The 15,265-nt window shown below is 40.0% G+C and overlaps 1 protein-coding gene and 1 long non-coding RNA gene across 2 annotated transcripts; one reads left to right on the top strand and one right to left on the bottom strand.

Moving 5' to 3' along the window:
• Window positions 1–4,127: 4,127 nt before the first annotated feature.
• LOC134287274 (uncharacterized) lies at window positions 4,128–4,677 on the bottom strand. The gene is made up of 3 exons (XR_009997179.1): window positions 4,538–4,677; window positions 4,371–4,463; window positions 4,128–4,311 (listed from the first exon to the last, which is right to left on the bottom strand). It is a non-coding gene; the product is annotated as an uncharacterized LOC134287274 (long non-coding RNA).
• A 219-nt stretch (window positions 4,678–4,896) lies between these two features.
• LOC109399863 (WD40 repeat-containing protein SMU1) lies at window positions 4,897–6,739 on the top strand. The gene is made up of 2 exons (XM_019672352.3): window positions 4,897–5,068; window positions 5,137–6,739. The coding sequence occupies exons 1-2, from the start codon at window positions 5,043–5,045 to the stop codon at window positions 6,638–6,640; spliced, it is 1,530 nt and encodes a 509-aa protein (XP_019527897.2). The 5' UTR covers window positions 4,897–5,042; the 3' UTR covers window positions 6,641–6,739.
• Window positions 6,740–15,265: the final 8,526 nt, after the last annotated feature.

The following is a 15,265-nucleotide window of genomic DNA, read 5'->3' on the forward strand; positions in this document are numbered from 1 at the left end:
TTCCTTCGGGGATTCCTCCAGGAATTCCTTCGGGGATTCCTCCAGGAATTCCTTCGGGGATTCCTCCAGGAATTCCTTCGGGGATTCCTCCAGGAATTCCTTCGGGGATTCCTCCAGGAATTCCTTCGGGGATTCCTCCAGGAATTCCTTCGGGGATTCCTCCAGGAATTCCTTCGGGGATTCCTCCAGGAATTCCTTCGGGGATTCCTCCAGGAATTCCTTCGGGGATTCCTCCAGGAATTCCTTCGGGGATTCCTCCAAGAACTCCTTCGGGGATTCCTCCGGGAATTCCTTCGGGGATTCCTTCGGGGATTCCTCCGGGAATTCCTTCGGGGATTCCTCCAGGAGTTCCTTCGGGGATTCCTCCAGGAATTCCTTCGGGGATTCCTCCAGGAATTCCTTCGGAGATTCCTCCAGGAATTCCTTTGAGGATTCCTCCAGGAATTCCTTCGGGGATTCCTCCAGGAATACCTTCTGGGCCAGCTTCAATCTGCGTACCAAGTCTCTGGTGAAAGAGTTGTCAAATGAGTCAGAAAAAAAAGCAAAAAAAAAAGAAAGTTATTTACCTTCTTACTTTTTTTGTTCCGGATGTTTTTTCCATCGACGTTTATTTTTCTTCGATTTTTACGGCCTGATCCAGATTCGGTCTGATATCCTCGGGATTGTTATTTCTAAGTGGATTTCGTCACATTTCCCATCTACTCCATCGATGAATCAACAGATCGGTTGGCTCAGCACCGTATTTAAAGAAAAGCAAGCAATAAGTTGGTACAGCGTTGATATTCCGGATGATCCGATGTTCGGATCGGAAATCGGGCACAAAGTGTCCGCATTCGAAATGTATAAAATGGTTTTATGGATGGCTGAGAGAGATTTGCAGGAGATGCTGCTAGGGAAGTTTGGGAGGTTGACGAGGTTCATTAACAGGATAATCAAAATGGGGCTCATCGCTCATCGATTAGTTTTGGTGTTTTCCGAGGATATTTGATTGTCTTGCTCCGGATCAGTCGAGGGTTCAGTTTTGTTTTGCTTGAAATCAGCTTTGATTGATATAAACGTCATACAGGCCAAGCCTTTTAACAGCACTGTCAGGCTTCTTATTCGGCTCATAGACACTGGGTTTACAAGCACTATAGCATAGTGTCATATACTAATATACGGCTTATTCCAGTGCTTACTATTTATAATGCCTGAGAACATTTGAAAATCTTTTATAGAGCCTATTGACACGGAAAAGCTTTCGCATGGCCTTTAGACCGCTTACGACAGGGCTTAGTGGTTACTTGGGTACCTTGGTTATTATGTAAATTGCCTTTACTATACCTTATTTAGAAAATACACAACATTTATCGCGGAAAAAATATCCTCATAAATTTATTCATTGATAAACATTGCATCTGAACACCCCCTGACTTCCGCGCCAAAAAGCTGGCGGCTTGGCTGCCGGCAACAGCTGATCAAAGAATCAGTTGGCGCCCGATCAGCTGTCCTTGTTTCACCAATTCAATGTTTTTAGATACGCGTTTGCGCGCGAGATCTTTCTCGCTCGTTTTTGCTGTCAAATCCGTCAGCGACCGTTCACCGACCGTTTGAAACGTCGACTGTTTCAAACGGTCGTGAACAGTTTGGAACTGGACGGTCAATATTATCTAACTCTGTATGTAATAATGTACACGCTCATTGAAATCTACTCAAAAGTGAGTAGAATTCGACTCACTTTGGTAGAAAGTGGAACAGCTCAAAAGAGAGTAATCAGGGGCCTGTAGCATAATCGGGCTAATAATATTAGCTACAAGTTACAAGTTACTAGTACTTATATTACAAGTGCTAATAATTTGTGTTGCATAAACGCTCGATTTTCCACTAATATTATTAGCACTTGTAATATTAGAGACCATGAAAATACAAGTTGTTTTGGTTCATTTACCTGTCAAAGTTCATCCGACAGTTCACTAATAATTTGAAATGGCAGTTGCTGTTTATTTACTTTCTGTATTTTTCGAGTAACATCCAAAAGAAAAATTAAAAAAGGATGTTCGTTAAAAATAACTTCGTAGAATCCGAAGTTTTCCATTCTCGATACGATACATGAAGAAAAGCATGTGCTATTCGGATCATTTTTGACCACTCTAACAAAATAAAGTTATTAAAAACTATGATATTCCAATTACCAAAATAAAGTAATTTATTAAACATTAATTAAAAACACATTTTTATATTGTACTTTTATTCTTTTGGTGAGTGGTTTTCTTATGTCATTTTCATAGACAAATAGACGACCGAAGCGTCAAAGACGATAAACACACAAATGACAAATATACACACACAAAACATAGATCAACATCGGTCAATATGTTAAACCAAGTACCTAGATTGTTATTAAAATGTCCCAAAGATTCAATAGAACTGGTAGACAAACAATTGAAAAAAATAGTAACAGGTAGTATTTAGTTAAATCCGAAGTGATCTGGGGTGCAAAAAATGAGTTTTTCCTTATTGTTATATATCGCAACTCGATTCGGATTAGTGCATATTGCAGGTCTTAATTAGCTTAATGATGCGCCATATAAACTATTGATTCAAATTTATTTCGTATCTGAAACTTCACGTGTGTTTTAAGTCGCGACTTCGTTTTGGTGCAGTAACCATAATAACTTTCCCAAGAACCACCAGTTCAAGATGGGTATTGTAGAAACTTTGGAGGACTTGAGAAACTCGGCAGAAATGATTTTTGTGTACAAAATGACGTGTACATCAACACAATCATCTCTCAATAAGTTTTAAATACAAAACCGATGGATACATATTGCCAAACTTAATCGTCAAAAGCTAGAATGAAGGTTGAAATGTTTGATAAATATTATTTCTTGAGTTCATGAAAATGGAAAATCGATACATATACAGCATCCGCTCGATAACTGACTGCTGTTTAACTGGACTGCTTTTTAACTGGGCGCTCGATAACTGGACCAAAGTCCAGTTAAAAAGCAGCTGTCTGTCAAAACTAAACGAAATTTAACCTCACATTTTGCAAATCAATAAACAAAACAAAATATAACAATAGCCTCCGGCTCCGGGAGTTCAATCCAGTTATCGAGCGGCGCTCACTAACTGAACTATCGTCAAAGCCCAGTTATCGAGCGGAAGCTGTACATATTTTAAACTAAATATGACTTCGGAAAGAATTTAAATTACCTTGTAAATTATTTTACAAGACGTTCGAGACTTGTAGTAAAAAGTACAAGTCATGGCTAATATTTTATACTTGTAGTTTGTTTATGCAACAGACACTTGTAATTTCTACTAATAATATTAGTCCAACCGACTTGTAGTTTTGGACTTGTAACTTGTACTTGTAGGTTTTTTATGCAACAGGAAAAAACAAGTTACAAGCTACAAGACTAATATTATTAGTAAAATTTTCATTATGCTACAGGCCCCAGGCTTTACCACAGAGAACAGACGAACATGCTCGAACAAAATTGCTTGAAAATCTTGTGTATAGAAAAAACAAGCTCAGTAGCGACATCGACGGTGACTTTCCCACTCAAAAACTTGTTTCGACACCATGATGGTGCTTTCTGGAGAAATATTTCACTAGCGCACCTTTAAATTTTCCTACTCAGATTCTAAGCTGTATTTGCTTAAATAACAAGATGTTTATGATTATTTCACTAATCCAGCAACAAAATTTGAGCAACCCATCGATAATTAATTTCATTATCTTCAATAAGAAACAAGTTGAACAAGAATTCAATTATTGTTTTCCAAGTAAAACCAACACATTCTCTTGGTGGAACTATACTAGGGTGCACACTTGGCGACACTAGCGCCAAAAGGTAAAACAACGGCAAATTTGTACCCCGATTCGAAATTTGACAGCGCCGCGTAATGGCCACATTCCCAGTTATTTCAAAACAACCGTTGCAATGCTTTACACAACAGCACTACATGAGCTTGGACGTCTGTTCTCTGTGGCTTTACTCTCTTTAGAGTAATTTACGAATTTGTCCAAAAGTGAGTAGAGAGTGAGTAACTTTAAAACTGCGATTTGTAAAAGTGAGTAGATTTCCAATAATTTTAATTTGGTAGGTTTTATTCGTAAAATTAATTAAAAAAATACAAAATAATGAAAGAACATGTTTATTTATATATTTAAAAGTAATTATACAAATAATGATTCGTTACACTAATTCCAAATCGGCAAAGACACATTCCATTGTGGTGATCTAGGATGATGGGGATGGTATGTAGTGGTTCTCGGTTTTCGGGCTTGTCGGCCTCATGCTGGCTGCGGTGAAGGTTCCGGAACTAAAATCATTTGCATATTTATTAGTTTTCGTTGAAAGGCACAATTTTAAATAACTTACTTAATTGTTGTTGCCATAATTATCACTTAGCAGGAAAAAATAAGTGGCATCTTGTCCGTCAACTTGGAACCGCCGTTCGACATCGATAACAACCTTGAACATTTAAAATGTTTCTTTATGTTTGTTTATGTTTCAAAACAATATCAAATTTTAAGAAAACTACTTACCTTGTAATGGAGGAGTAGTTATCGCTTAAAAGATGTCAACAATTTCTTTAAAAAAAAGTAATCCGCAAATTTTATTTCTACGGCAAACTGCTGACCGTTACCAAAGATGAATTTGAATGATGCTGCTCAAAAGTGAGTTCATCCCCAAACTAATGCAATTGAGTAGAAATCTACTCTCTTTGGAAAAATAATGTCACTCAATTTTTGACATGTTCGATGAAATACAAAAGTGAGTAGAATCCTACTCACTTTTGAGTAGATTTCCGTGTGGGTTTCCGCATCCATCTGGCTGCGTGCCAGAATTAGTTGTTCTTCCCCCGACTCTCGGTTTATTTATGTTTCCATCCTCTTGTCAGCTGTCAAGCAGTTTTGTAAAATTGGATCGCTGCGCTGCTCTGCTTTGTTCGCTGTGCCAGTGAAATAGAAAAATCCCTCAATTTCCTAATCTTATTGTGAAAATAGAATAAAAAACCCTGTTCGCTGTGTCCGGTACGATAGCCTAACCATGTCCATCGAAATCGAGTCGGCTGAGTGAGTATTACCATCAAAATATTCGCTTTGAAAATTGCGCTCTTCAACTCTCCCTCTGAATCCCATAGCGTGATTCGCCTGATCCAGCAATATTTGAAGGAATCGAATCTGCACAAGACGCTACAAACTCTGCAGGAGGAAACCGGCGTCTCGTTGAACACGGTCGATAGCGTGGAGGGTTTCGTGTCGGACATCCACAATGGCCACTGGGACACGGTGCTGAAGGCGATCCAGTCGCTCAAGCTACCGGACAAAAAGCTGATCGATCTGTACGAGCAGGTCGTGCTGGAGTTGATCGAGCTGCGGGAGCTGGGAGCGGCGCGGTCATTGCTCAGGCAGACGGATCCGATGATAATGTTGAAGCAGCAGGAAGCGGAGCGGTATATTCATTTGGAGAATATGCTGCAGCGGGCTTACTTCGATCCGAGGGAGGCCTATCCAGAGGGCGGAAGCAAGGAGAAGCGACGGGCGGCCATTGCTACGGCATTGGCCGGAGAAGTATCGGTGGTACCATCGTCGAGGCTATTGGCTTTGCTGGGGCAGGCGCTGAAGTGGCAACAGCACCAGGGATTGCTTCCGCCCGGAACAACGATCGATTTGTTCCGTGGTAAAGCGGCCATCAGGGACCAGGAAGATGAAATGTTCCCGACGCAACTGTCCCGACAGATCAAGTTCGGTCAGAAGAGCCACGTCGAGTGTGCACTATTTTCACCGGATGGTCAATATCTGGTAACGGGCAGCGTGGATGGATTCATCGAGGTTTGGAACTTCACAACTGGAAAGATCCGTAAAGATTTAAAGTATCAAGCGCAGGACAACTTCATGATGATGGAACAGGCGGTCTTGGCGATGTCCTTCTCGCGGGATTCGGAAATGTTGGCCACGGGATCCCAGGATGGACAGATAAAGGTCTGGAAGCTGCTGACTGGTCAGTGTTTGCGTCGCTTCGAAAAGGCCCATTCCAAGGGAGTCACATGTCTGCAGTTCTCAAGAGATAACAGTCAAATTCTAACCGCTTCGTTCGATCATCTCATCCGGTTGTACGGATTGAAGTCCGGCAAAATGTTAAAAGAATTCCGAGGTCACACATCGTTCGTCAACGAGGCAGTATTCTCGCCGGACGGCCACAACGTTCTCAGCGCGTCCTCGGACGGATCCGTAAAAATCTGGTCTCTCAAAACAACCGAATGCCTCTCAACATTCAAGGCCCTTGGAAGCGAACTGGCAGTCAACTCAGTTCTAATGCTTCCGAAAAATCCCGAACACTTCGTCGTATGCAATCGGTCCAACACGGTGGTCATCATGAACATGCAAGGTCAAATCGTCCGATCATTTTCGTCCGGTAAGCGAGAAGGCGGAGCGTTTATCTGTGCCACAATTTCCCCCCGAGGTGAGTTCATCTACTGCGCCGGAGAGGATTTGGTGTTGTACTGCTTTTCGGTTACTTCTGGCAAGCTGGAGCGAACCTTGAACGTGCACGAAAAGGACGTCATCGGGCTGACGCATCATCCCCATCAGAACCTGCTGGCGACGTATAGCGAGGATGGGTTGCTGAAAATGTGGAAGCCTTAAGGAACTGCCTTTGGGTTACTTCTAGGTCATTAAGGTATGATAATTACACTACTTCTAGGTATAACGATACAAATTGCGTGGAATAAAATTTAAAATTAAGTTTATGTGTTGTACTTAAAGCCGAACTCTTGCAGAAAAACTGCAATCATCGTACATAGGACAAGCTAGGTGAACATTTCACCTATTGGTGGCTTACCCCACGTCTCCACTAGACAGAAATGTCTTGCCATTTTGCTGCCAGAAAGAGAAAACGTAACAGAAATGATCAACACCGCTGCTTTCCATGCAAACAGCGAGAGAACGTTTCTGTCATGACACATCTGTCCAGCAAAATGGCAAGACATTTCTGTCTAGTGGAGACGTCGGGTTACGATTAACATAGTTAACAGGAGTTAACCCTTTCCTTCCCATGACTTTAAACGGCTATTTCTATGCCAAAGGACTATTTCCAGGAGGAATCCCTGGATGAATTGCTGGAGACTTCTCGAGAGGAATTCTGGGAGGCATATTATAGAAATAATATCTGCACGAATTTCTGGAAGAATTCTTACAGACAGAAACCCTGGAGGATTCTCTGGAGGAATTATTTGACGAATCTCTGGAGGAATTCCTGGAAGAATGCATACAAGAACCCCAAGATTCATGGAGAAATTCCTACACGAATTTCTGAAGACATCCCTGGAGGATTTCCTGGAGAAATTCCTAGAGGAATTCCTGGAGATATCTCTAGACTAGAAGAATTCCCGGAAAATCCCTGCTGAGTGCTGGAATTCCCTGAAGAATCTCTGGAGGAATCCCAGAAAGAATTCCAGAAGAAATCGCGGGAGGAATTCTTGAAGAAACTCCAAATGTAATTCCTGAAGAAATCGCAAAAGGAATTCTTGAAAACATCCTGAAGATTCCAGAAGCGTTCATGGAGGAACTTCTGTAGGAATCCTTATATCAATTTCTGGAGGAATCCCGGAAACAATCCCAAGAAAAGATCCTAGAGGAATCCATGGAGGATTTTTTATTAAAAAAATATTTTTATAACATTATCATCGGTGCTGATCCTAAAGCACTCCCATATAGAATTCCTGAATGAATCCCTGGAGCATTTTCTGGAGGGAATCCTTGAAGAATGTCAGGAGAAATTTCTGAAGAAACACCAGGAGGAATCCCGGAAGTAATCTCATGAGAAATTTCTTTGGAAATCCCAGAGCGGGAAAACGAATTCTCGAAAGATATTCTGTAGGAATCCCTGGTCTGCCGTAATTTCTGGACGAATTTTTTAAGGCATCCTTGGATGAACTTCTAAAGGACTTCTATAGAAAAGTTAGAAGGAAATTCCCGATTAATGAGTAGTACGCAGACGTCGCTTTATTCCGGATCCTGGTACGGAGCTGAAACGAAACGTCGAATTAAATGGGGCTTGCTGTGTTAAATTTCTTGACCATTTTGGTCACGGAAAAATAATGCACTGAACGAAAACTACTTGAGCGATTCCGTTTGAAGTGCATACCTCGCATAACTTTTGAATAACCTCTGGTAGAATTTTCTGGAAGAATTCCTGGAAGAAATTCCTGAAAAAAATACTTTGAATGATTCCAGCTGGAATTATTGGAGCAATCTCTAGCGGAACTCTTGAATGACTATATGGAGGAATCCCTAAAGAAATCTAAAGGAATACCTGCGAAAATACCAAAAAGGATTTCTGGTGAAGTTCCTTTGGGAATCCCTGAAGAAATTCCTGAAGTAATCCCTAAAAACAACACTGGAACAATCACTGACTGGAGGAACTTCTAAAGATTTCCCAAGAGAAATACCCGGAGGAATGTTTTTGAGAAATCCCTAGACGAACTCTTGAAGAAATCTCTGGAGGAATCCATGATAGAATCCCTAGAAGAAACTATGAGGAATTTCCTGGAGAACTTTTTCGACGCATTCTTGCAAAAGTATCTGTAAGAATTTCTGAAGGATTCGTGGGAGGAACATCTGAACCACGTCAAACTCTGAACAAAAACGATGCGAGCGCCACAGATGGGCAGTTGGCCAACTATCAAATTTTACAAACTTCCAAAGGCGTGCGGAGAAAAACAGCGCCTTCTCCCGTCATGTGCAACGACCGTGAAGGAAACTTGATTCTTCTTCTTCTTAATTCTGGTGCTCTTTGCACAGAGCTAAAGAGCGGAAAAATGGCACAGCGAACTAGCGCTATATTGCCAACGAGTTTTCGTTTATACTCCAATGGAGTTTACTTTCTGGTGAGTACACCACGAACACGACCGATCGTGTCGATCGCTGCAGTCGTACTGAAGGAAACTTGCTGACAGACAAAACAATGGTGGCTGCCAGGTGGAGAGACACTTCGAGGAGTTGTTGAAAGGTGGGGATGGAAGAGCGTCAGGCAGAATTCGAATCGACGACGACGGACAAGCTGTGGAACCTCCAACGCTAGACGAGGTCAAGACAGCCATTAGAGGGCTGAAGAACGATAAGGCTGCTGGGAAGGATGAACTCCCGGTCGTGATTCTCAAGCACGGTAGTGAGCAGCTGTATCAACTCTTACACCGTATTATATTGAATATATGGGAAGAGGAAGAACTGCCTGCTAGTTGGTTGGATGGTCTCATTTGCCTTCTATACAAAAAAGGGCATCGACTGGAGTGCGCGAATTGCAGCTTAGCTTAGCTTAGCTTAGACTGACTGCACATATCTATGGTTGCTACTCCGTGATTGACTCGTACCAATGACAGTTGCACAATGAATCAACTGAATAATTGACTGGGAGTGGTCAACATTCTCACTGTGCACGCTTCAGAGGCTCTCTTTAACAGTACAATAACGGCGCCGGCCACGTCCTTGCAGTCAGGTTGGAAGAGTGAAGAAATGTTAATAGCAACCTTTGTTATGTGAAAGTTGGCGTTTACCGCACGTCTCCACCAAAGGCTGCAGGAAGAAGTGATTGTTAGTTAGGAAAGGTAGCGTTGGGTCAGGATTCACTTTGATAAGTAATATGACCTTTTGAGGTTGGAGCATGCCGTGCAGACTGCAGTGATGTTGTTCGCTTCACGCGGAAAGCAAACAACCAACCACCCTCGTCAGGTGGTTGCTCAATATTTACTACAAATGAAGCAACAAAATATGCAGACGGAAGTGCTATTGATCGCATCACGCGGAAAGCAAACAATCGGCCACCCACGTCAGGTGATCGTTTAATATTTACCATTGAAGACGCGACAACATATAAAAACTTAAGCGCTATTGTTCACTCCGCGCGGAAAGCAAACAAACAGCCACACGCGTCAGCTGCCCAAGTAACCACAAGCATTATATCATAACATTAATTCAATCGTATTATAGTTTAGCTAATGCGAGATAACTTTTATTCCACACCTGTCAAGTAATGAAGCGTTTACTCTACATTATGAAAGCATTGAAGCATCATGGGATTTTGACAGTTCGGTATAGTTCTATAGGGACGTTGTTTAATGCTTCATTGCATTACGATGTTTAAAGCTTTATGGCAATCAATAATGCAGGGATTTATTACTTCATATATGCCTTTACTAATGCTTTCATCGTTGTAAACAGAAAAAAACCCTCAGTTCGAAAAAAAATCTGTAAAGCATTTTTAGAAACACAACCATTCAAAAAAAAAAGAAAAACAAACCCAAATTTTCATAGATTGCTGCGTAGAACTTAAATTATCATGCTCAGATGTTGCTGTTTGAAAATTTATATTGTATATGGATTTTCAGGTTTCTGGTTGGGGCATGAACACAATCAGATGCTGAGAGAACAAAAATTATGTGGGGTTGAGATATTGGTTTCCTTATTCAACATAGTGACCCGATTTCATAAAAGAAATGGTAGAAGTGAGCGTATATGAAAACAATAAGAACAGAATCAACACAGACTAATTTATATCTTTATATTATCTTCGTTTGTGGAATCAATCGGTTCTGTAATCGCTTGTTTCGAATGGATTTGGGAGTGTAAGATAACTGATGGCATTCAGCCCCTAGCACAACTTTTAAGAGCTGCTGAAAATACAACTCAATAAAGCAGGAGCTGAGTATACGTTACTTTATGTTGCACATTTTTCCAGGTGCAAAATACATGGTAGTCGTAGCACATCGTTAGCGCGTCCGAGTTTCATCGCGGTCCAGTTTCAGCAGTCTACCCAAGTAACCACGGTGATGAAGCCTTATTGCATGCAGATATACGGTGTACTTAGAGCAATCATTACTTTACATGCAAACTAAAGGTTGATTTAAAGTGGAAGTGGGCAATTATAGAATCAAATTAAGATTATACTGGTATAATCTTAGAGCAGTCGCATAATTGCCCATTTCCACTTTAAATCAACTTTAAGTTTGCATATAAAGTAATGATTGCTCTAAGTACACCGTATATCTGCATGCAATAAGGCTTCAGCATCGTGGTTACTTGGGTAGGTTCAATTCCCGAAGTAGAACAAAAAACATCAGAGTGAGAGTATCGGAACAGGTATGAGAAGATAAAAATAGACACAAAAATGAAATAAATACTTTTTTCTTTTGTTGACATGATGCCCTAAGTATGCATTCCATACTATTTTATTGCATTAGCTATATGGTACAAGCATTTTAAATGCTTTAGCAATCGCCATAGTAAAGCTTGCTATAAATCAACAATAGTAGCGCCACTTTCGACTTTAAACCTACTTTAATGGTACTTATATGACAAAACAACTTTATATCGCATGTCATATAATACACTATAAAGCGAAATTAATGCTCTATATCCAGCGTCATGGTTACTTGGGTATATATATTTAAGGCAACTCAAGAAAAAAAAAAGAAAAACAATCTTCTTATATCATTTCCATCCAGCTCTCTTGTTCTGTTGAGTTTTTTTTTCTTTTTCGGAAATTGAACCTAGACTACTGAGACTGGACCACGATGAAACCCGGCCGGACGCGCTAACGCTTTGAACTACGATTACCATGTATTTGCACATGGAAAAATGTGCAATATAAAGTAAGTATACTCAGCTCGTGCCTTGTTGAGTTGTGTTTCCAGCAGCTCTAAAAAGTTGTGCTAGAATGCCATTCACTTGCTGGAGTCCACTGAGATTCTTACAGGGTTTTCCTGGATTTATTGGGAGTTTCTCTAACAATTTCTGCACTGCCCATAACTGCATAACAGTCACATTCAACAAAAGTAGGCATGGGAGAACATGGAGCTCAAAGTTTGCAACTTGCGTTAGTATGGCAAGGATAAAAATTTCCCAAGAAATCAAAATTAATCTTTTTGTAATGAAATCTTCTACAGCTCTTCTTCTATGCTGGGCGAATAGTTGTAAAAATAATTAGACCAAATTACCCAAGTAACCACGATGCTGAAGCCTTATTGCATGCAGATATACGGTGTACTTAGAGCAATCATTACTTTATATGCAAACTTAAAGTTGATTTAAAGTGGAAATGGGCAATTATGCGACTGCTCTAAGATTATACCAGTATAATCTTAATTTGATTCTATAATTGCCCACTTCCACTTTAAATCAACCTTTAGTTTGCATGTAAAGTAATGATTGCTCTAAGTACACCGTATATCTGCATGCAATAAGGCTTCATCACCGTGGTTACTTGGGTGAGATTGGCGGTCCGCTACGAGGCCAGTGTGTATTCCCAGTGTGACTGTTATGCGGTTACATTCGTGAATATTTGATAATGAGACAAAACGACTTGGTATTTGTTTCATATTTCGTAGGACAAACTTGTCAATCTCAATTGGGTGGATGAAAGTACTGATAATTTGGAGATGATCCCCGGTATTGACTCAACATTGACAAAAACTGCAAATGTAACATATATGTAGTTATGGGCAGTGCAGTAATATATCCAGGAATGCCTGCAGAGATTCCTCAGAAGTTTTCAGTAACAATGCTATGATTTATATGCCTTTTTCAAAAGTTTTCTCTACTGATTTTTTCCGAAATAAACTAGGTATTTATCTAGAAATCTCTTTTAAAAATATATAGCAGGTGACTTTAAAAATTGTACCGGTAATTCGGGCATTTTTTTCGGAACTAGTCTTTCGGTTTTTGATGAATGGAATTCCTGGGAACAAATTTGATTTTTTTTTTTGAGAAACTTGTGTTCTTTGACATTTGAATTTAGATGCATAACATACCCGTAATGGAAATATTGGAGAAATTGTTGCACAACTTCTTCAGAGAAATATTTTGAAGAACTGATGAAAATCGTAAAAAAATGTTGTAAACCAAAATGAAAACTTGCTCTAAATTCTTCACTAGCACACAGCGCCTTCTCAAGCACATTCCTCCGCTCCAAAATCCACCCAAAGAAAAACGAGAAAACAGAAACCAGTCCCAAAGTTCCGCTTGTTTTGTGTTTTTTTTTGGTTCGAACCAAACAATAAGACCACCGGTCCTATTTCATACAAAATGCCCAAGTTTGACGATATGGTACTAGGTTTTTAGTGAGCCAAATCGGCTGAAATTTTGGCAACCGACATGAATTAACGGGAAACTTGAATTGTATTGAATTGATTGAGTTCTGTTCACTACTTCCAAAGTTACAGATAGGGTATTTTAACCAATAGTGGACCCCTTAGTAGCTGAAAATTGCTCTGATCGTTAAAACAGTATGATATTCCAATTAAATTGCCCCTGTCAACGTTTGCACAGCAAGTTCTATGTCTTTCCTGCACATTGCACACAAAAACCTTACCATACCACCCTATATTTCCCATAAAATAATCATTTCAAATCTGGCTCAAATTATCCCATAGTGGTCCCCCCGGGGTCCACTATAGGATTGTTGGGGTCCACTATAGGATAAATCGTATTCTCTTACCATGTTAAAACGGAGACAATAGTGGACCCCCTTGGTCCCCCAGATTTGTTTACATTTACAAATTTGTTCAAAAAATCAAATTATTGCTTTCCAGCGTAGCTCCACCACTTGTAACTAACTGGCTAGGAACATGATCCATCGTCTCCCGGTGGAAGTTCACCGGTAAAAACAGATTTAAGCAGGAAAATTAGGAAAAATATAAGGGGGTCCACTATAGGTAAGGGGTCCACTATTGGCTAAAATACCCTATACGATGCGACAAAACAATAACACCAGACTTTTATGATGGTTATTTGTGGTGAATTCAATGAAAATGTCCCCAAGTTTAAATGGCAACCTTAATAATAGTAGGGTATGTGTGCCATCAGTAATCTCACGCTCCCATATTCATCTTATTCGAAAGCGATCACGGCACCGATTGATTCCGTTCTTTTTGTTTCCATGGGTGCCCACTAGTATGGGACAAATATCAAATCCTCGCTCCAGTCGACTTTTTAGATCCCATTTAGGTCCCATATGAACTGTGCAAAATTTCAGCGCAATCGGTGAAACTATAATTTAGCGCAAGCGGTTCAAAGTTTTCATAGGATTTACTATGGGAAAAGTTACACTTTCAGATAAAAAATCCCAGAGGTCGTACTTTGTCTCCTTAATTCAAATCGATCAATGTTTCTAGTAGAAAAATCAATTATGAAACTTCCCTTCGAAGACCGCAAAACAATAGGATGCTTGTGGAAAAAGTTATTGATTTCCCAAGTAACCACGGTGATGAAGCCTTATTGCATGCAGATATACGGTGTATTTAGTGCAATCATTACTTTACATGCAATCTAAAGGTTGATTTAAAGTGGAAGTGGGCAATTATAGAATCAAATTAAGATTATACTGGTATAATATTAGAGCAGTCGCATAATTGCCCATTTCCACTTTAAATCAACTTTAAGTTTGCATATAAAGTAATGATTGCTCTAAGTACACCGTATATCTGCATGCAATAAGGCTTCAGCATCGTGGTTACTTGGGTTATTACCGATTAGTGATCCGACGAACGGCTTTTTGTTTTGTTTTATTAGCAGCACTGTAGCTGTTGCCTTGGCTGCTGCTGTTTCTGGGGGTGGTGATGCCTCCCGCCACCCCATGCAACAACGGCAGCAACAGTGCTGCTGATAAAACAAAATAAACAGCTGTTCGTTGGATCACTAATCGGTAATAAATCAATAACTTTTTCCACAAGCATCCAACTGTTTTGCGGTCTTCGAAGGAAAGTTTCATAATTGATTTTTCTACAAGCAACATTGATCGATTTGAATTAAGGAGACAAGGGATGACCTCTGGGATTTTTTATCTGAAAGTGTAACTTTTCCCATAGTAAATCCTATGAAAACTTTGAACCGCTTGCGCTAAATTATAGTTTCACCGATTGCGCTGAAATTTTGTACAGTTCATATGGGACCTAAATAGGATCTAAAAAGTCGACTGGAGCGAGGATTTATTTTTTCCATACAAGCGTGTACCATACTAGTGCCCACTTCTAACAAAAAAAAATACAAAAATAAGAAACAAAACAAACAGCGCTTCAATGCTTTGTTTTTCGTAGGATGAAAATGGGAGCCACATGCTTAAGGGAACCAATACCCTACTAGTATATCAATCATCGAACATCAGATACTCTGATATATCCTTTGGTAAAGGTAACCTGAAAGTGGTCCTATTGTTTTGTCGTTTCGTATATCTGTAACTTTGGAGGTAGTGAACAGAACTCAATCAATTCAATGCAA

This window comes from Aedes albopictus, chromosome 1 (genome assembly GCF_035046485.1).
Source record: "Aedes albopictus strain Foshan chromosome 1, AalbF5, whole genome shotgun sequence".
Lineage (NCBI taxonomy): Eukaryota > Metazoa > Arthropoda > Insecta > Diptera > Culicidae > Aedes > Aedes albopictus.